The sequence below is a fragment of the Hemitrygon akajei genome, chromosome 21, assembly GCF_048418815.1.
Source record: "Hemitrygon akajei chromosome 21, sHemAka1.3, whole genome shotgun sequence".
NCBI lineage: Eukaryota > Metazoa > Chordata > Chondrichthyes > Myliobatiformes > Dasyatidae > Hemitrygon > Hemitrygon akajei.
The window spans coordinates 12,736,224-12,758,818 of NC_133144.1; the positions used below are offsets into that span (position 1 = coordinate 12,736,224).

At 40.6% G+C, this 22,595-nt stretch overlaps 1 protein-coding gene across 1 annotated transcript in view; it reads left to right on the forward strand.

Annotated features, from left to right (window-relative positions):
• The window catches only part of vps13c (vacuolar protein sorting 13 homolog C), a 389,552-nt gene that overhangs the window by 115,805 nt on the left and 251,152 nt on the right, over positions 1–22,595 (forward strand). The window contains 7 exon segments of the mRNA XM_073024838.1: positions 1,369–1,486; positions 2,161–2,296; positions 5,013–5,091; positions 9,137–9,306; positions 15,527–15,680; positions 21,124–21,203; positions 21,744–21,803. Of these exon segments, the coding sequence (XP_072880939.1) occupies positions 1,369–1,486; positions 2,161–2,296; positions 5,013–5,091; positions 9,137–9,306; positions 15,527–15,680; positions 21,124–21,203; positions 21,744–21,803 (797 nt within the window).

Genomic DNA, 22,595 nt, shown 5'->3' on the forward strand with positions numbered 1-22,595 from the left:
CAGCCTCGCAGACGCAGCACACAGTGAAAGCACCCTGACCGCAGTGCCCCGACCGAGTCTGTCGAACCTCCGAGCCTCTGACCATCCCCTCCGGCACAGCCTCTCTGAGCATCATCCTCTGCCAAGTGCACAAATTCATGTTCTGAAATCCCTTACTGGAGATTTATATACTAGATCCAGATTGGGAGTCTGTCTAGCTTGTGGCACTAAGGAGAGAACTGCAGTTTTTGGAGTGCTTCAGATATGATGTCAAGTCCCTTTTAAGTAAATGTAGTAAGTCCAAAACATTAGTTGGAAAAAAGAGCTTGTGAATTCTCCCCTGTATTGCTCAGCTAATATACTTAATGATTGTTAGGTCAATGATTGGAATTTAACTGCCACAGATCAGCTTTTGTTTCCAATATCACTGCACTTCTATGAAATATTTTATTGACCGGTAAGTATTTATGGGATTTCCTGAGACTGTAAAAGATGCTATATATACATGTCATACAGTGAACTATGCAGAGTGGTTTCTTCAGAGGTAGGAACTTTCCTGAAATTTGTAGACAAGAAGTGTTAGCATGCAAAGATTGAGGGATATTAATGCAGTATCAGTGAGCATCAAAAAGTAACATTCCAGTTCTTGTTGTCCATCTCTTGGAGTTGAGTTATTCAGAAATTGAGAAATTTTTGTTGAAAAGAAAAATAATTAGATGTAGAAGGATTGTATTGTATTACTTTTCTATTACTATGTATTGCATTGTACAGCTGTTGCAAAGACAATAATTTTCATGACATATGCTGGTGATATTAAACCTGATTCTGATTCTGGATAAAAAGACTATTATGTACATAGCACTTTTTAACAACCTTTAAGTTCCAAAGTTCTTTACAATCAATGAAGTACTTTGGAAATGTTTTAATGTAGAAGAAGTACATAATCAAGATTTCTTTATAGTGAAATTAGAGTGCATTATACCTAATTGTCAGCATTATAATTTTAAAAAAGCCAATTGGGGAAAAAAAGGATGATTATCACATGCACATCGACACATCAAAACATACATTGAGCTACGTCATTTGCATCAAGTCAGCAAAGATTGCGCTGGGCAGCCTGCAAGTGTCACCAGGCTTCTGATGGTAAAGAAGTATGCCCACGACTTACTTACCTTAAGTGCACGTGTTTTGAATGTGGGAGGAAGCCAGAGAAAACCCATGTGGTCACAGGGAGAACCTAAAAGCTCCTTTTCAACTGTGGTGGAAATTGAACTCCGATCAGTGATTTCTAGCATTATAAAGTGATGCGGTAAATTTTGTGCTATGCTCATTATCTAAATTACTATTTTAGGTATTAGTATTTATACGATTTTACTTCAACTTGTTCAGGTCAAGATTGGAAGTCTGCTCGCAAACAGTACTCCTCCTCTCAGCATATATTGCAACCTTTAGATGTCAAGATGCAGCTTTCGAGAGCTATCGTGGAGAAGGATAGTAGGATACCCAAGTATGTTCATTATACAATGCAATGTAATTTTATTTTGGTTAGTATGTGAAATTAAAGATATTAACAATCCAATGTATGTTTACATAATGGTTTTTCTGTAACTCTTGACATATTTTTAGCAGTAGCTCCATTGGGACCTAAATGCCAGTGCTGCTGAATGGTGATTGCACAGATCTAATGAGGCATATCTAGATTTGCATCTTTAGCCTTATTTAAAATTTGCAATAACATTGTATTTTGAGCATGGAAATATTTTAATAAAAGCACTCATTCATGCACTTACAATGAAATAGCATCTGTGATACTTAGCTGCTAAAATCATAATAAAATAACCCTCAGTGACTCTTGAATTTCATGATGCAATACCTCTATCATAAGTATTGGGCTTAACGTGGCTCAGTTGGTAGCACCTGTGTCAAAGGGTTGTGGGTTCAAGTCCCAACTTGGAGCATGAAAATATCAGTGAAACTCTGGTATAACACTGAGGCAGTGCTGGAGGTGTTGCTTGAGGGCAGAAGTGTGGATGGTTGTTCTGAAGGTGACTTCAAATTCCACTGGCAGCTGAGAAATTTGAATTCAAGTAACCAGATTATTTGGGAATATATAATAGGCCATAGAAGCAGTGACTTTGAACATCCTGGATTGTTGCACTGAAATGTTTTGTTTTGTTTTAGGTTTAAAATATCGGGTGAACTCCCTTTGCTGCACGTCAAAATAACTGATGAAAAGTTGAGAAATGTTTGTGAACTCGCTGATAGTATTCCCCTTCCTCCAAGTTTGTCAACCTCCAGCTCACCTGTCAGGCCAAAGGTCAGTGTAATGTTTGGTACTTTCCTGTGTACTGCATTAGTACTTGCCTCTGACTGCAGTGTTGTGTTGGCAGACCACTTACATTTCAAATGGCACGTCTCTTCTAATTAAATTCTTCAGTAAGCAGGACGCTTGCTTGTCTTCAGACTGTTGATTGCAGTTCTGTTCATTGCGAAATCTTAGTAGTTGCCAGTGACAAATGTTTCCCATGTATGATGAAAACTGAAAATGCTGCAGGTACTCACCATGTCGGGCGACATCTGTGGGAAGAAAAACAGAGCTACTGTTTGTATGCTACTCATTGTATATGGTTTTGTGGCTAGGCAAGCAGTCATTGTTCAGGTCATTGTCATTGTTAACAGTGCATTCAGTGGCTTTGGGCAAACCAGTGTAATTGTGATGCACAGGACAAAATTTCAAAGTGAGTCAGAATCAGGTTTAATATCACTGGCATATGTTGTGAAATTTGTAGCCATTTTGTTCCCATATGCACACATACATACATATTGGGAAGCATTAGAGAGACATTTTGTAAAGATCAATAAACCAATTGTTTAGAATCAAATGACCCACGCTAACCCTCACCCCTGGCACTCCTCCTCTGCCACAGTCCCACATCCCTCGTGTGGAGCTCCACCCTCGCCATCCCAGCATCCTTTGCTCCCACCAGAATTACAAGCACGCTTTCTGCTCCACATTGACAAATACAATTCTGTGCAAAGGTCTTAAGGCACCCTAGCTATATGTAAGTGCCTAAGACTTCTGTACGATATTGTATTAAAAAATTATATAAGTACTGAAAAAACACACATGAAAAATAGTGAAGTAGTGTACATGGGTTCACTGTCCATTCAGAAATCTGATGGCAAGTATGTTCCTAAAATGTTGAGTGTCTTCTGGCTCACGTACCTCCTTCTTGATGGTAGCAATGAGAGGAGGGCCTGTCCTGGGTGATGGGGGTCCTTCATAATGGATGGAGTCTTTTTGAGGCATCGTCTTTTGAAGATGTCCTTGATGCTGGGGAGGCTCGTGTTCGTGATGGAGCTGGCTGAGTTTACAACTTTATGCAGTTTTCCCCAATCCTGTGCAGTGGCCCCTCTGTACCAGACTTTGGTGCAACCAATTAAGGATGCTCTCCATGGTACAACTGTAGAAATTTGCTAGTGTCTTTGGTAACATATCATGTCTCCTCAAACTCCTAATGAAATGTAATGACTATTGTGTCTTCTGTGTAATTGCATCAATATGTTAGGCCCCGCATAGATCTTCAAGGATGTTGACACCCAGGAATTTGAAACTTTTCACCCTTTCCATTTCTGATCTCTCAATGAGGAATGGTGTGTGTTCCCTTGACTTTCCTTTCATGAAGTTTGCAATCAATTCTTTGGTCTTATTGATACTGGGTGCAAGCTTGTGGTTGTGACACCATTTAACCAGGTGATCTGTCTTACACCGTCTGGTCACCATTTGAAATTCTGCCAAAGATGGTTGTGTCTTGGCAGATTTATAGATGGTATTTGAGCTGTGCCTAGCCCCACTGTCATGGGTGTGGAGAGTAGAGCAGTGGGTTAAGCACGCATCCTTGAGGAGTGCCAGTGTTGAATGTCAGCAAGGGGGAGATGGTATTTCTGATCCTGTTGTAGAGGGAGGTACAGAGGCTCAGGTATTGGAGTACTGAGAGTATGATGGTGTTGAACTATTCTGAACTATAATCAACAAACAGCAGTCTGACAGAGGTTTTACTATTGCCCAGGTGATCCAGGGTCAAGAGGCAAGCTAGTGAGATTGCATCCACAGTAGACTTATTGTGGCCATAGGAAAATTGCAGTGTGTCCAGGTCCTTGCTTAGGCAGGAGTTGATTCTGTCCATGACCAACCTCTCAAAGTACACCATCATAGTAGATATGAGTGCAACTGGCCAATTGTCATTGTGACAGCTCACCCTACTCTTTTTGGGCACTGATATGATTGTTGCCCTTTTGTGAGCAATTAAACCAGTTTACAGTAAACCATTAACTTTTAGGATTTACCCCCCCTGACATTATTACTGATTTTAAGTCAAGACCAAGTAACACTGAATTTGTCACATTCTGTACATATTACCTTTGTTTATGCCCCACATATTGATCATGATGTAGCATGGCGTCTTTGGTCAATTAGCCTCCCCATGTACTCATGATAAATTGAAAATGCAGGTTATGATAAAGGAACTGTGGGCCAGTTTGGTTCTCGTTTGACAATTTAAATGTGGAATGTGTGTCATTTGGTAATCTGTGTTAATTGTGTTAATTCTTGTTTTCCTATTGTCTATCTTTTCAGAGCTATATCAAGCAATAGTTTATTTTACTCAATATTACTTTATATCCACAGGTGCTGCCTAACCTTCTACCTTCAACTCTTCCTGTGTTTGTAAATCAGATTTTCAGCCTCTATAGTTTATTGCTATTTGAATGCACATTAACAGTTGTTTAATGAGATACTTTATATTTAAAAAATGTCAGTATTTTTTAAAAATGTGTTCTAGTGTAAATGAGTACTGGTGATCTTTTCACTCTGCATCATAGAATCAGGAAATCTGGTCTAACAAGAATTGTGATGATCTGAATTTTGGAACTGTTGTTGCATTTGGTCAGTTATTAGTGCAGGTGTTTAAAAATACGGTTGTGCATCAATCGGAACTGCTTTTAACTAAATATATCTTTTTTATGTTTGGTAGATGTTACATGTCAGACCAATAAGAATGTTTGACCCTGGTCTAGTAGCAATTGGTTCATCAGCATCATTGGAAGATTCAAGTAAGTGTCTAGCATCTATTTTGAAATACGATGATCATATTAAAGCTGCGTAATAGATCTGTTGATCATTGTTTCGTAAAGTAATGCAGTAAGTGCCCTTGAAAACTAAATTTTAGCTTAAGTATTATTTTCTCTAAATGATGCAGATTGATTGCAACATTGTTAGTGTATGTTGGTACTAAGTTTTTTTCCAGTTCTGTGAAATAATTGGTGGTATGAAATGATGTCCATTTTGTTTTTAATGCCTTAAATTTGTTCAATAAATTTTGTTTTCTCCCACAAAAAACAAAATTTTCTAAAACAAATTTAAGACAGAAGAGCAGTAAAATTAGCTAACCTTTTACAGTATTTTGCATCAATAGGTGGGAAAACTGGGAGGATCACTAAATTTGGTCTTGTTACCAATATGACAGAATCATAGTTTCTTCAAAAGCATACAAATGCTACATTGGGGAAATAAGTCTTAACCATTCCAAAGCCAAACAGAGATCGTGACAACTTGTACAGTATTGGTCTCATTATTTAAGGAAGGAAGTGGTTCAGTGAAAGCTTTCTAGTCTTAATATCTAGATTGGGTTCCCTTATAAGGAAACATTGGGCAAACTAAGCCTTTATTTGCTGGAGTTTGAAAGAATGAGAATGAACATGATTCAGGCAACACACACAAAATGCTGGAGGAACTTAGCAGGCCAGGCTGCAGCTACGGAAAAGAGTATAGTCGGAGTTTTGGGCCGAGACCCTCCATCAGGACTGGAGAAAAAAAGATGAGGGATCAGAGTTAGAAGGTGGGTGGAAGAGAGGAAGAAACACAAGGTGACAGGTGAAACCTGAAGGGGGGTGTGAAGTAAAGAGATGGGAAGTTGATTGGTGAAAGAGGTACAGGGCTGGAAAGGGGGAATCTGATAGAAGGGGGAGAGGACAGAAGGTCATGGAAGAAAGAAAAGGTGGAGGAGCACCAGAGGGAGGCAAGTAAGGAGATAAGGTGAGAGAGGGAAAAGGGAATGGTGAAGGGGGAGAGTGGCATTACTGGAAGTTTGAGAAATCTATGTTAATGCCTTCAGGATGGGGGCTGCCCAGATGGAATATCAGGTGCTGCTCTTTCAGTCTGAGTGTGGCCTCATTGACAGTAGAGGAGGCCATGGACTGACATGTCAGAATGGGAAGTGGAATTAAAATGTGTGTTGTTACTGGGAGATCCTGCTTTTTCTGGCAGACTAACAATCTAAATCAGGTCTCGCCAATATACAGAAGACCACAATGGGAGCACCTGGTACACTGTGTGACCCCCAACAGACTCACAAGTGAAGTGCGGCCTCACCTCGAAGGACCGTTTGGGGCCTGAATGGTAGTGAGGTAGGAGGTGTAGGGGCAGGTGTAGCATTTGTTCTGCTTGCAAGGCTAAGTGCCAGGAGGGAGATCAGTGGGGAAGGACGAATGGACAAAGTAGTTGCATAGGGAGCAGGAAGCAGAAAGTGGAAGGGGGGGGGGTGGAATGGGGGGGAAGGGAAAGATGTGTTTGGTGATGGGATCCTGTTAGAGATGGTGGGAGTTAAGGAGAATTATGTGCTGGACGCAGAGGCTGGTGGGGTGGTAGGTGAGGACAAGATGAACCCTATCCCTGGTGCGGTGGCGGGAGGATGGGGTGAGAGCAGAGGTGTGTGAAATTGAAGGGATGTGGTTGAGGGCAGCATTTATGGTGGAGGAAGAGAGCCCCTTTCTTTGAAGAAGGAGGACGTATTCTTCATTCTGGAATGAAAGGTCTCGTCCTAAGAGCAGATGCAGTGGAGATGGAGGAATTGAGAAAGGGATGGCGTTTTTACTAGTAACAGGGTGGGATAGTCCAGATATCTGTGAGAGTCAGTGGGTTAATAATGGGCATCAGGTAAGCTGTCTCCAGAGATAGAGACAGAGGGATCAAGAATGGTGAGGGAGATGTTGGAAATGGACCAGGTAGATTGAGGGCAGGCTGGAGTTGGAGGTAAAGTTGATGAAGTTGACGAGTTCCATATGGGTACAGGAAGCAGCACCAATGTAGTCATCAATGTAGCGTTGGAAAAGTTGGGGAGTGACACCAATGTAGGCTTGGATGTGGGAAAAGTTAGGGGGTGTTGAACATGATTGCAATGTGTGAGGTCCTGAAGAGTCTTGACAGAGTGGATGTGGAGAGAAAGTTTATTCTTATTGGAGAATTTAGAGTTGTGAGTCACTATTTATAAACACAGGGCTACCCATTTAAGATAGAGACAAGGTGAAATCTTTTTCTTTGAGAGTCAAGACATTGGAAAACTTTCTTTAAGAACCATAAGTTTATTGGCTTCAAGATGGAAAAGGATCACAGGTTAGGGTCCCAAACTGGAACAAAGTTAATTTTGGGGGAATTAGGATCTAAAAGGGGTTGATTAGGTGAGCCAGTTTGAAGGAAAGGAACAAATGGCAAGTGGAAGGCTTTTAAGAAGTTTCTAAGAGCAGCATATCCGTGTTCAGGGGAAGAGTAAACCTGACAAGTTTGGAGAACTTTGGCTAATGGGAGAAACAAAAGGAGAGCATCCATTAGTCGTAGACAACCGGGATCGAGCAAATCCCATGAGGACTATAAAAATATGAGGAATACTCTTAAAAGGGAAATTAGAAGGATAAAGAAAGGGTATGAGCTGGATCTTGCAGGTAGAGTTAGCATGGCTTTGTGTGTGGGAAGTCATACTTGACGGACGTTTAGTTTTTTTGAAAAGATGACTGAAAAAGGATAGACGGTAGGGCAATGTATGTAATCTAATTGGACTTTAGCAAGGTCTTCTACATGTTCCCGCATGGTTGGCTGGACTGGAAGATAAGGTTCCATAGAATCAGAAAGAGCTGGTTAGGGGGATACAAAATTGTCTTGGAGTTAGGAAACAGAGAGTGGTGGTTGAAAGTTGTTTTTTGGAATGGAGACTAGTGACTAATGTTGTGCTGCTGGGGCTGGTGTTGGGGTCCTTATAATACATTATTTATGTAAATGATTTGGATATGAATGCACAAGGCTTGATTAGTAAGTTTGTGAGTGACACAGAATTACAAGGGGATCTTGATCATTTATGGAAATGAGCCAAGGAGTGGCAAATGGATTTCAATACAGATAAGTATGAAGTGATGCATTTTGGAAAGTTAAATCTGACTAGGATGTGTACTATGACCGGTAGGACACTGGAGAGTGTGGTGGAACAGAGGGATTTAGTTAATTGAAAACTTTCACAGAATGGTGAAAAAGACAATTAGAATGCTGGCCTTCATTAATCAGGACACTAAATATAGGAGATGGGACATTCTGTCGCACTTGTAGAAGTTGTTGCTGAGACCACATTTGGAGTTTTGTGAACAGTTTCGGTGAGTACGGTATGTAATGATATAGCCTCCATCACCCCCAATTGCTGAAAATTCCATAGATTCTTTAACCTCTCAGTAAAGAAGTATCTATGCATCTTGGTTTTAAATAACGTTTTGCAGCTATGCCTGCTTGTTCATGACTCTGCCATAAGTGAAAATATCTCAACATCCACTCTGTCAGATCCCCCATCGTCTGATCAGTAAGCCATTGCTGTTCGCTCAGTTCAACAGTGAGTTCAGCAGCAGAGGGAGCAAGCTGAGGCAAGAATGGTTGATAGCAGAAGTTTTCCTTGGAACCAGTGCCATCAGTCAACACAGTTTAGCCCAGAATAAAGCAAAACTTTTTTTTTTGTGTACTAAGTATCTCTGCAGAGAAAGTGATTGTAATATTTCTTAATTGTCTTGCACAATGGCTGTATGTCAAGTGAATAGAAGAAATAAATATTAATTGTTTTCTTGCCATGCTGGATTTTGAAGTAAGAACACATTCATATTGGTTGGAGTGAAGCAATAGGTCTGGTGGCTACTTTACTGATTCCATATTTAGAGCGTTCAATAATATGTATTTCTGTCAAGTCCTAGAAGCAGTATTACTGATGTATTTTGTTTGTTGTCAGTCAAGTCTCTTTGTTGCATTTGTAGTATTCTGTTGGCTTTTACTTATTATCTTGGTAATTCTTAGGTTCACTTGAATCTGGAGAAGAGTTCTGTGATGCAGTGGAAGAAGTTGACCTGCCAATGAACGTTGCTGTGGCAGCTGGTGATGCAGTGCTTTCAGAAAATCAGAAAGAAGATCATGAAACTCCAAATGAGGAGCTCACAGATCTCCAGCTGAAGTTTGAGGTTAAGGAGGTATAAGTCATTTTCTGAATGTTTCTTATTGACTTGAGTTCTCTATAACTCCCTTTGTTTTAAAATTAGATTTTTATGCTAAATTGATGGATTGATCTTGGTGAATGGTTTCTATTTCAGAAGTTTGGATTGTCTTGTTATAAGACTTGTCCACCAAAGGGTACTTTGGACTGCCATATTCATGCCAATCTTTGTGCCCATCTATACAATACTAAGACTCTCATGCTCTGTCTGTCTGTGACCTCCAATTAGCGCAAATGGTGCATTACAGCAGCACTACTTTTGGCTAAATCGACTTAAAATGCGCTAACTTACAGAATGCAGGCAAAATACAGGGTTATAAATTAGTATAAAATTGTTCATTTGCCAAAATCAACTGCCCTTCCTTGACCCGAGAGCCGATCTGCCATCATTGAAATCATGTGCATGGCCAGCCTCACCTTTGAGTGATCGGGCAATTTTTGCAGTGAATAGAGAAGACGAAATCACACAGTATTTGACAGGCAGATATATCGGGCCCTCTGAAGCTGCCGGATCAATACTTGGATTTCCAATTCACTAGAGGGAACCAGCCATTGTTCGCCTTCAAGTGCACCTTCCCCAACAGCATCAGGTATTCTTTTGAGATAATGCTGCTGTGCAACTGAATAATGATATGGCAAGAACCACTTCATGATCTTTGCACTCGCGATCCATTTGCAAGAACCATGTACTATGCAGGTATTCCCAGATTCTACACTTGGGATGGGAAAGAAGGAGAATGGGGAAAAGAGTGGAGGAGTACTCCGGGATTTTTGAAGCAAATGGTCTGGGTTGAGTGTATACAGTTTCTCCACGAAGTGGTGACCTCTACTGTTTGAGACTTCTTCATCACATGAAGGGACCAGTATCTTTTGAATCATTGAAAACACATGATGGAGATATCCTTCCATCATTCAAAGACGTCTGCAGAGAGAGAGGATTGTTGCAAGCTGACGATCATTGGCAGCAAACTATGGAAGAAGCAGATAGAGCAACATTGCCCAGAGCAATGAGAGATGTGTTTGTTGTCTTGCTAACAAACACTGAAATCAACAATCCACAGCAATTATGGAACCGGTTCAAGAATGCAATGTCTGAAGATTTCTTACAAATGGAGAGGAGAACTATCAATGATCCTAATATCATGATCAATGAGAGGCATCATGAACAAGCTCTTCTGTGTTTCCAAGAGAAACTTGAGAACTTGGACAAAACACTTGAAGAATATCACTTGCCAACACCAAAAAATGGTGCAGTTACTCAAAGTGCTGGCAATCTGGAATTATTGCGTGAACTGCAATACAACAGAGATGAACAGCATGAATTTGTTTCACAGAAGGAGCCCCTATTGAATAATGAGCAAAGAGAAGTATATGAATATCAATGCGACTGCTTGGAAAGGAATCTCTCTTCAGTGATTTTCATTGATGCACCAAGAGGAACGGGCAAGATATTTATCATCAACTTGATCTTTGCTAAAGTTAGGGGAGATGGAGGTATTGATATTGCTGTAGCATCATCAGGAATTGCAGCAACATTGATGCCTGGTGGTAGGACAGCGCATTCAAGATTCAAAATAGCCCTCAAAGTCAATGAAGATGCCCTTTGTAACATTGATTAAAAACACCAATACTGCCAAATTTACTCCAAAATGCGAAGCTTATTGTCTGGGATGAGTGCCCTATGATTAGGAGGGAGAGCTTCGAAGCCATGGACTGGAGTCTTCTTGATGTATGCAGCAAGAATGAGGCCTTTGGGGGTATTTTAACCATTTGCTGTGGCGATTTCTGTCAGCTTCTACCAATTGTGAAACGTGGAAATGATGCTGATGTGGAGAATTCATTCATAAAAAAGTCCTACTTATGGAGAAGCTTCATCAAGTTTCAATTGAAGAGAAACATGCGATTGAGGGAGAAGGACGATATTCTGAGTTCTTATTGGATGTTGGAGAAGACAAGATCGAGAAAAATGAAAACGATGAATTTGAATTACCTGAAGATATGATTCTGCCAGCAAAAACTATGGAAGAATGGATTGATTTCAACTACCCGATATTCGACAATCCTGTAGAACTGTTCTCGAGGAATTCTATCTTGGTTTCTCTCAGTGAAAAATAAACTTCACATGCATTAGATGCTTCCCTGGAATCATGAAAGAATGCTGTTCCTTCAATGCCGTAAGTGAAGGAGCTAACGCCAGTCTTTTTCCAACAGAATTCCTTGATTCGGTCGAATTCTCTGGTTTGCCGCCACATAAACTGGAATTGAAGAGGGAATCTCCCATCATTTCAATGAGGAATTTGGATCCACCAAGGCTTTGCAGTGGAAAGCGAATGATGGTTGAAGAACTGCATGACAATCTCATCGTAGCAATGATAAATTTTGGTGCGTTCAATAATGATATTGTCATTATCAGAAGGGGATGTCCCTCTTCAGTGGAGCCAGTTCCCGATACAGTCATGCTTTGCTATGACTGTACATGAGATGCAAGGCCAAACCAAGGAGAATGTGTTGATTTATCTGGAGAAACTGGTATTCCAGCATGGTCAGCTGTATGTGGCTTTAAACTGGGGAAAAAGAAATGAAAATGTTAGAGTATTCTTGAAGGGTGGCAGATCAACCAGAAATGTTGTTATCAAAAGTGTCCTTCGTTAAACGAGGAGGAGCTATACTTGTCTTGCTACGTGTGTTTATTCTTTAATAAACTGCGTTTTTCTTCTTTAATTTCCGAAGCACATCACATCAGACTGCACTACCTTTATCTCAAAGGGTGCCCCAATGGGTCACCCAGTTGTCTAGTTTACACTAAACCCATTTCACCTTATTTGCAGCTTCTTGATTTCTCTATGTTAATCTTCCTTCTTGTTCCCAGCTTATAGGTCAGAAATAAAGATTGTAGATATTGTAATGAAGTTGACCATGCTTGAGTATGTAATTTAGCAAATTGTAATGGTCTTTTGTCAAAAGCCTGTCAAGGTGGACAGCTGAAAGCATAGATTCAGTGTATGTGATGATTTCATGAATTTCATTTGTGGGTGTTAGTCTGCGTGAGGTGACAATAAAACATGTGGCTTAGGCTGACAGTTCACAAAACATAACACTAGATCACAGTAGCAGCTTTTTGGCCTACGATATCTGCGCTGAACACAATGCTGAATTGGACCAAATCTCTTCTGCCTGCACATGATCCATACCCACACCCCCCATGCCCTGCATATTCATGTGATGAGAAGGAATCTCTTTAGCAGAGGTTGGTGGATCTGGAGTTCATTGTAATTGATGATTGTGAAGGCCAAGTCTTTGAGTATATTTAGAGCAGACGTTTAGAAGTTCTTGATTAGTCAGGGCGTCAAAAGGTTACAGGGAGAAGCAGGGGAATGGGATTGAGAGGAAAAATAAATCACCCATGATCTAATGACGGAGCAGACTCGATGGGCCAAATGCTCCTTTGTCTTATGGTTATCAATGTCTATCTAACAGCCCCATTAAGTGCCACTATCATTTCTGTTTCCATCACTATTCCTGGCAATGCATTCTAGGGACCCAGCAGAATCTGTAAAAATAAACATGCCCCGAGCAGCTTCAAACCTACATGCATGTTCTCTAGTATCTGACATTTCTGTCCTGAAAGAAAGATTCTTGAATCCTTTCAGCTCTCATGTATGCCTCTCATAATCTTATAACTTCTGTTAGGTTTCCCCTCAGCCTCTGCTGCTTCTGAGAAATCAATCCAAGTTTGTCCAACTCTCCTTATATTTCATATTCTCTAACCCAGGCAACATCTTGGTAAGCATTTTCTGCATCCTTTTCTACATCCTTCATGTAATGAGGATAATAGCACACAATACTAAGTGTAGCTTCATGGAAGTTTTACTTAGCTGCAACATGTCTTCCTTCCTCTTTTACTCAGTGTCCCAACCCAGCTATCTATTTGCTTGACCACTGTCAGGAACAATGGACTAGACTCGAAGGTCCTTCTGTACATTAATTCTGTTGAGGGTCTTGCCATTTTCTTTCTCATTACAGTTGACCTCCCAGAGTGCAGCACCTCATATTTGCCTGGGTGTATCTCCATCTGCCAGTTCTCTGCTCATATCCATGGGTGCCAAGGTAGCATAACAGTTAGTGTAACACTATTATAGCTGGGCGCATTGGAGTTCAATTCCAGCATCCTCTGTAAATATTCACTCTATATCCTCTCTATGGAATGCATTGGTTTTCCCCAGGTGCTCAGGTTTCCTTCTACAGTCAAAAGATGTACCTGGTAGGTTAATTGGTCATTGTAAATTGTCCCTTGATTAAGTTAGAGTTAAGTTGGGGTTGTTGGGGTTGCTGGGTGGTATGGCTCGAAGGGCCAGAAGTGCCTACTCTGCACTCTCTCTGCATAAATAAATATCAGTAACTTCTGTATCCTTTGACAACCTATGTTCACAATTACACCCATCTCCACTGATACAGTGCATGAGTAATTAGTGTTGCATTCATGATTAGCAGTTAGACTTGAATTTCAAATGTGATGAATGAATCACATGGGAACTCCAAGTTAATTTTGCAAGTATTATGTCCCTCATAGTGTCGTTTCTTTTATTGCCTTCTATTAACACCATCCACTGTATAATTTTTTTACATGTTAACTTCACAAATTCAAATCATAAATGAGGAAAAGACTTTCAAGTCAATGATATTTGATATAGTCAATGATATTCAAGATTTTCAAGGAATCTTTTATGTCAATGCTATTTTGTCAGAACTTGAAAAATGAGAAAACAGAAACAGAATCAGGTTTATTATCACTGGCATGTGTTGTAAAATTTGTTAAGTTTGCAGCAGCAGTACAATGACCTGTACGATAACATAGAAAGAAAAAAGGTAAGTTTGTTACAGTAAGAATATATTAAATAGATTGATTAAAAATAATACAAAACAGAAATAATATATTTTTAAAAAAGTGAGATAGTGTTCATGGGTTCAATGACCAATTTGGAATCGGATGGCAGAGGGGAAGAGGCTGTTCCTTAATTGCTGTGTGTGTGCCTTCAGGCTTTTGTACCTCCTTCCTGATGGTAACAATGAGAAAAGGACATGTCCTGGGTAATGGGGGGAGGGGGTCCTTAATAACGGTTGCCGCCTTTCTGAGGCACCACTCCTTGAAGATGTCTTGGACATCTTGAGGCTAGTACCCAAGATGGAGCTGACTAATTTTACAACTTGCTCTAGGTTCTCTCCTGTGCACCCCCACCAGACAGTGATGCAACCTGTCAGAATGTTCTCCATAGCACATGTATAGAAGTTTTTGAGTGTTTTAGGTAACACTCTTAGTGAAATATAGCTGCTGTCTTGTCTTCTTTATAGCTAAATCAATATGTTGGGATTGGATTAGATCCTCAGAGGTCTTGACACCCAGGATCTTGAAATTGCTCACTTTCTCTACTTCTGATCCCTCTATGAGGATTGGTTTCCTGAAGTCCACAATCAGCTCTTTCATCTTACTGACACTGAGTATACTCAGTTGTTGCTGCAACACCTCTCAACTAGCTGGTATATCTCATTCCTGTATCTCCTCTCATCTCCATTTGAGATTCTACCAAAAATTGTTGTATCATCAGCAAATTTATAGATGGTATTTGTGCTGTACCTAGCTATACAGTCATGGGTATAGAGGGAGTAGAAGCACACACTCCTGAAGTGTGCCAGTGTTGTTTTTTCAGTGAGAAGGAGATAATATTACCAATCCACACAGATTGTGGTCTTCTGTTTAGATGTGATGCAGAGGGGAATAAAGCCTGTCTGTGCAGGGTGAAGACCAGGGTTGTTCAGATGACCCTCATGTTTTCAGTGCCATCTAGTTGGTCGGTTACCATGCACAATTGCAGAATTGCAGGACACAGCTTGCAGGCAAACACACTTATATTCTCTCTTTTCAAGTTCTGAAGGAAGATTATTGTCCTGAAAAGTTAGCTCCCTTTCTTTCATAAGACATTCATTACCAGGCCTGCTCAGTATCTACAATGCATTCTGTTTTTAATACAGATTTCCAGTATTTGCAATTCCTTGATTTTAAATTACTTTGCAATATCCATCTATTGCTGGAAAGGTTCTTTGAGCTATCAGGTAGATTTAAAGACTGCATCTAATGTACAATATGAGTAATTTGTATTCAGATAATCACTAACAAACAATCCTTTAACTTATGCTTGCAGGTTGTTGTCGAACTTGCAAGGCAGGAAAGCCTAAAGGATCCCTTGCTTGTTTTCAGTGTGTCTCAGTTGGGTACTGAGGTGAATGTTAGAACATTTGATGTAATATCCACATCATATCTGAAAAAAATCAATTTTGATTATTGTGAAGTTCCTTGTAAGTATTTGTCTCTTTAGATATTTGCAAATGGTCAATACAGGGTATTAATTATTCATACTGCTTTTTGTTTTCAGTCTTAATTGATTGCTAAGGATTGGTTCCAAATGAAGATTGAGGTCTGGTTTTATGTGGGAGATCAAGGGGAAGGAAAATCTGACTGTCATGTTGACAGACAGACAGACACACTTTATTGATCCCGAGGGAAATTGGGTTTCGTTACAGCTGCACCAACCAAGAATAGTGAGGAAATACAGCAACATAAAACCATAAATAATTAAATAATAGTAAATTAATCATGCCAAGTGGAAATAAGTCCAGGACCAGCCTATTGGCTCAGGGTGTCTGACACTCCGAGGGAGGAGTTGTAAAGTTTGATGGCCACAGGTAGGAATGACTTCCTATGACGCTCAGTGTTACATCTCGGTGGAATGAGTCTCTGGCTGAATATACTCCTGTGCCTAACCAGTACATTATGGAGTGGATGGGAGTCATTGTCCAAGATGGCATGCAACTTGGACAGCATCCTCTTTTCAGACACCACCGTCAGAGAGTCCATTTCCACCCCCACAACATCACTGGTCTTACGAATGAGTTTGTTGATTATGTTGGTGTCTGCTATCCTCAGCTTGCTGCCCCAGCACACAACAGCAAACATGATAGCACTGGCCACCACAGCCTTGTAGAACATCCTCAGTATCGTCCGGCAGATGTTAAAGGACCTCAGTCTCCTCAGGAAATAGAGTCGGCTCTGACCCTTCTTGTAGACAGCCTCAGTGTTCTTTGACCAGTCCAGTTTATTGTCAATTCGTATCCCCAGGTATTTGTAATCCTCCACTATGTCCACACTGACCCCTTGGATGGAAACAGGGGTCACCGGTGCCTTAGCCCTCCTCAGGTCCACCACCAGCTCCTTAGTCTTTTTCACATTAAGCTGCAGATGATTCTGCTCGCACCATGTGACAAAGTTTCCCACCGTAGCCCTGTACTCAGCCTTATCTCCCTTGCTGATGCATCCAACTATGGCAGAGTCATCAGAAAACTTCTGAAGATGGCAAGACTTTGTATGACTTTTGAGTGATGTGTCAGAACAGCATTGCCAGTGGACAAAATTTTGAGGAATAAAGAAGAATTTATACATTTCACAACCTGCTTTTCTGTAGACTTGAGTCATGTTTTCCTTGGATTCTTTCTTTTCTTTCTTTTTCCTTCATACTAGTGATTGGCATAATGGATATGGAACCCTACATAGCATATCTTGCTCTTGTGGCATGTGGGGGGATCAGGGGCACATCCAATATCTCCAGTGATGCCTGCAGTTGTTGTCTGAGCATGGAGTAATGGAGTTGCAGCTGGATTGTTATGGAGTATCCAGGATGTGGAAAATTTTGGAGCTAGTATGTTTTTGCAGATACATTAATGCATAGATAGTACAGTTTCATTAAGGGCAGTTCTTACTTGACAAATCTGTAAAAATTAGACAAAGGAGTCAGTGGCAATGTGCCACACGCGAGTCTGCTAAACAAGATAAGAGCTCTTGGTATTGATGACGAGGGGTACTGGCATGGCTACACTGACTGACAGTGGGGATAAAAGGATCCTTTTCAAGATGGCTGCCAGTGACCAGTCAAGTTCCACAGGCCTATAGATTTTCACTTTATACATTAATGAACAGGAACTGATGGCATTGTGGCCAAGTTTGTAAATGATACCAAGATAGGTGGAGGAACATGTGTTGTCATGGAGGCAGAGAATCTGCAGGACTTGGATGGCTTAGCAACATGGGCAAAGAAATAGTAGACAGAGGGTTATGCACTTTAGAGGGAAGAATAAAGGTATAGACTATATTCTCAATTAGTAGAGAAGTGGGTGAAAACTCATAAGGGGGCTTGGGAAACAGTGCAGAATTCCTGTAAGGTTAATTTGCTGGTTGAATTGGTAGTAAGGAACTCAAATGCAATGCTAGCATTCATTTCAAGAAGGCTATAAAACAATGATATAAAGCTGAGTCTTTAGGGGACATTGGTGAGATTGCGTTTGGAATATTGTGAGCAATTTTTGGCCCTGTATCCCTGGCTCTGGAGAAGTTCAGTGCAGATTTTCAAGAATGATCCTGGAAATGACTGGCTTAATGTATGAGGGTCATTTGGTGGTTTTGAGCCTGTATTTGATGTTCAGACGGATGAGCAAGGATATTTTGAAGCTTACTGAATATTGAAAGGGCTAGATAGAGTGGACATGGAGACTATGTTTCCATTAGTTTTGGAGAGTCTAGATCCAAGTGTACAGTCTCAAAATAAAGCTTTGTCCCTTTAGAAACAAAACCTACAGCACAATACAGGCTCTTCGGCCCACAATGCAGTGTCGAACATGTACTTAAGAAATTACCTAGGGTTACCCATAGCCCTCTATTTCTCTAAGATCCATGTACCTATCCAGGAGTCTCTTAAAAGACCCTATCACATCCGACTCTACCACCATCGCCGGCAACCCATTCCATGCACTTATCACTCTCTGCATAAAAAAAAACTTACCCCTGACATCTCCACTGTACCTACTTCCAAGCACCTTAAAACTGTGCCCTCTCATGTTAGCCATTTCAGCCCTGGGAAGAGGCCTCTGACTGTCCACATGATCAATGCTTCTCATCATCTTATACACTTTACGTCATCATCTTAGAACTGAGATGAGGTGGAATTTCTTCAGTCAGACAGTGGTGGATCTGTGTAATTCATTGCCACAGAAGGCTGTAAAGGCCAAGTCATTGGGTATACGTAACGCAGAGATTGAATGGTTCTTGATTGGTAAAGAGTTTAACAATCCTCTAGGGAGAAAACAGTGGAATGGGGTTGAAAGCATGATTGAATGGCGTAGCAGGCTTGATGGGCTGTTTCTGTGCTGTAGTGTTCTATGATTCTATGGCAGGTTGATGACATGAGGTAGTTTAGCATGGACTAGATGGGCTGAAGGGCCTGATTCTATGCCGTAGTGTTCTATAACTCTGTGATTCTAATGGCCTAATTCTGCTGTTATATCTGAAGGTCTTTATGATTTAGTGAGTTGGTCACATTTCAGGTACAGAATGTACTTGACCAGTAGCAAAGGCACTAAGGGCAGGCAGGTGTGTAGGAGTCTGTTGTAAACTTGAAGGGGGAGGGAAGACAGCAGTAACAGCTCTTTTTTGTGACACCTTTGATGGTTTTGTTGTACATAAGGGAAAGACCAGCACTGGGTAAGTGATTTTGGTTTCATGCATTCTTCCTTGAGTTTTTACGGCAGTTGGCATGCACACTGTTGTATTACTGCCAATTTCATGCTTTCTGTTGTGAGGGAGGTAGGGGTAGCTAAGTATTTATATGACCACAAATGAGACTCCTGAATTGCATGTTGCCTCCCTGTTGTTTGGGCCAAGGATGCAAGAGGGAAGGTGGTCGTGCCATGTGTTGGTATGAGTAACGTTGGTAGGGATGAGGTCCTATAGCATAAGTTTAGGGAGCTCAGCATTTAAGTAGCAGGTGCTCAAACCTATAATCTCTCGACATTATAGGTTTTAAGGTTTTTGGTGCCACAAGCTAGTGAGTTGAGGAATAGAAAGGGAGGTCAGATGGATGCATGGTTGAAGGCATTGTGCAGAGGGATAAGCTTTTGGTTCCTGGATCTTTGATGCTTTGGTGCTTCTATCTCTCTCTACAAAGGAGCCGTGTATGTGCAATGAGAAGTGGTCAGTCTGCACCTTTCAAAAGTCCACAGTCATCTTTTTTTGGTCTCGTCCACATTGAGACTCAAGTTGTTATGCTCACATCACTCTCCTCTCTTTACGCCATCTCGCAGTCATTGTTGATGAGGCCAACCACTGTTGTGTCATCAGCAAACTTTATGATTTGGTTTGAACTGGATCTAGTAATGCAGTCATGCATCAGCAGTGGGCTGAGCACACTGCCCTGGGAAGTGCCGGTGCTCAGCATGATGGAGCTAGAGATGCTTTTGCCAACTCGGACTGACTCGCCTTTCAGTCAAGAAGTCCAGGATCCAGTTACAGAGACAGGTGTTGAGACCCAACAAGGACAGTTTACCCACCAGCTTCTGAGGGATGATTGTATTAAAAATCTAGTTGCAGCTGATACACAGTATCCTGGCACCATTTTCCAGGTGGGATAGGAAGAATTGGAATGCTGAGGCTAACACATCATCAGTTGAATGATTACAGTGATAAGCTAACTGGAAGGGGTCCAATGTATCAGGAAGATGGGATTTAATATGATCCGTAACCAGCTGGTCAGTGCATTTCATTATTGTTGAGGTTAGTTCCACTAGACAGTAATCGTTGAGGCAGTTTACTGTTGCCCCCCCCCCCCCCCCCCCCCCCCCCCCCACTCTGGGCACTGGGATGATGACGGTCATCTTGAAGCCTGAGAGGTCAATGTTCTAGAGAGGTGTTGAAGATATCTGTTAGGAACTCAGTTAATTTGGCTGCATAGTCACTTAGCACATGATCAGGTTCGTTATCAGGCCCTACAGCTTTATGTGTGTTGACTCTGGCTCAATCAGCTGTGGCCACACAAAGTGTCTGCTCTTTGGGTAGGTGGGGTGGAGAGTAAGGGGGGGGGGGTCCTTCCTCACCTGCACATTTTTCTGTGCATCAAACCAAGTGCAAGAAACATTCATCTTAGGAAGAGAAATGGCACTGTCATTGACATGCAGGGTGGACTTGTGGTCCATGAGGGAATGATTGTCCTGCCACATGCACCTCATGTCTCTGGTATCATAGAAATGGCAGTATATTCTCTGTGAATTCAGTTTTGCCTTCCTGATGGTGTGGGAAAGTGCAGCTTTTGTGGACCTGAGAGCTGTCTTATCCCCCAATCTGAAGGCAGCATCCCGATCTCTCAGTCTTGCCCAGACCTCTGTTGTCAGGTCATTGCTTCTGATTATCCTTCACACAGATATGTAACATCCTCAATGCAATTCTCTGTTTAGCCAGTCACAGATCTCGCATATTCATCGTGTTAATTTGATCATCCCAGGTTGCCATGTTAACAACTTAATACCTTTCAATGCCACAGTTGGTTTCCCTTCTACTCTTTTTAAAAGTATCATCTAAATTTATCATGTCACTTTGATAATGGTGGATAGATCTGTTTGGTTTATTGTATAATATGGGTGGTCAAATGCTGTGGAATTATTAAGGGAAAGATTGCCATCAGCAATTTCCATGTTGATTCCATTGTGCATGATTATCAACAAAAGTGGAACTCCCTAAATCCATGTGTTGTGCTTAACTTGTAGATGCTGGAAATAATATGTTTTGTAGGCAGTTCTCAATTGTTCGGAGAAATAAATTGGTTTTAGAATTCTCCACTGGTTTTCCTTACTTTAATATTTTAAACTGATCTTTTAAATGAAAACCCATTAAAATTACACGTCATGTCTTTGTGTTCCTCAGATGACCAAAATCAGAAGCTTCATTTGATCTGTTGTGAAGATACAGCAGGTTCTGATCTCCTGAAAGTGGAATACATTAAGGTTAGATGTTAATCTTCCATCAAAGTATCTTCCTTAAGATAAAATAGTGCGGACAGCAGAACTGTATGTGGTCTTCCAGCTGTGGCCTAAATGTATGATATAGGGATACCAGCTCTTAAATTTGGTAATTATCTAGTATCACCATTATCTAGTATTACCATTGTATCTACCTGTATATTTACCTTCAGAGATCACTGAACTCTGAAACCAAACTCACTTTCTTCTCAATACTCTGCAGAAATCTGTTGTTCATTGTGTGTGTCCTACCTTATCACTTCTGCCAAAATGCTTGTACTTCATACTTCAATTCATATTTAATCTGTATCAAATTCCATTCTTAATTAACGAGTCCAGATGCAACTCCAGACTTCGAGTGAAATGGTAATTTTTTTCAAATAACGGAACTTTGTGGTAGTGGTTCACCAATAAATGCTTGTCTTGCCATTGAGACTCTCGTGTGGTGAATAAGCATCAAACAGTATTTGTTGATAACTTTTATCTTGAATTGAAGCTAAATTTAACAAATGTTTATTGTTGCAGATTGATAAACGTAGTCCACATTTTAAAATGAATCCTGACGCTACCGAACAGACACTTAAGGTAAGTCTTTATTATCTTTATACTCAATACCCTACAGATGTTTTTCAAGATAACTTCATATCTTGAAAAACACCTAGAAAGTATTTGAGAAGCCAAATGAAGAATGTCAAGTTAGTTGAAATGCTTAGAAATGCAGTTTTATTTAGGAAGAAGTAGAATATGTAAATCAATGATTAATTTATAGGGAAATAAAATTTAGATGCAATGAAACTATTGAAGAATAGTATGACATTAAGATTAAAAATAATACAATAAATTTGCATTTCCTTAAAATGCACACATTTATACAGTACACCTTTTTGTCAGAGTGATAGAGAGGTACAGTGCAGAAACTGGCTCTTTGGCCCATCTGGTCTGTGCCAAACCATTTAAACTGCCTACTTCCATTAAGTTGTACTGGGACCATATCCCTGCATACCTTTACCATCCATGTACCAATCCAAACCTGACAAATATTGAAATGGAGATTGTAAGCATCACTTGTGCTGGCACCTTATTCCATACTCACCAACCCTTGAATGAAGAAACTTCCCTTCACGTTTCCCTTAAACTTTTCACCTTTCACCCTTAACCCATGATCTCTGGGTTGTAGTCCCATCCAGCCTCAGTAGAAAGAGTCTTGCTGCATTTCCTTATCTATACCCCTCATAATTTGCATACCATTATCAAATCTCCTCTCAAACTTCTATGTTCTAAGGAATAAAGTCCTAACCTATTCAATCTTTCCTTATAACTCAGGTCCTCCAGACTTGGCAACATCCTTATACATTTTCTCTGTACTTTTTCAATCCT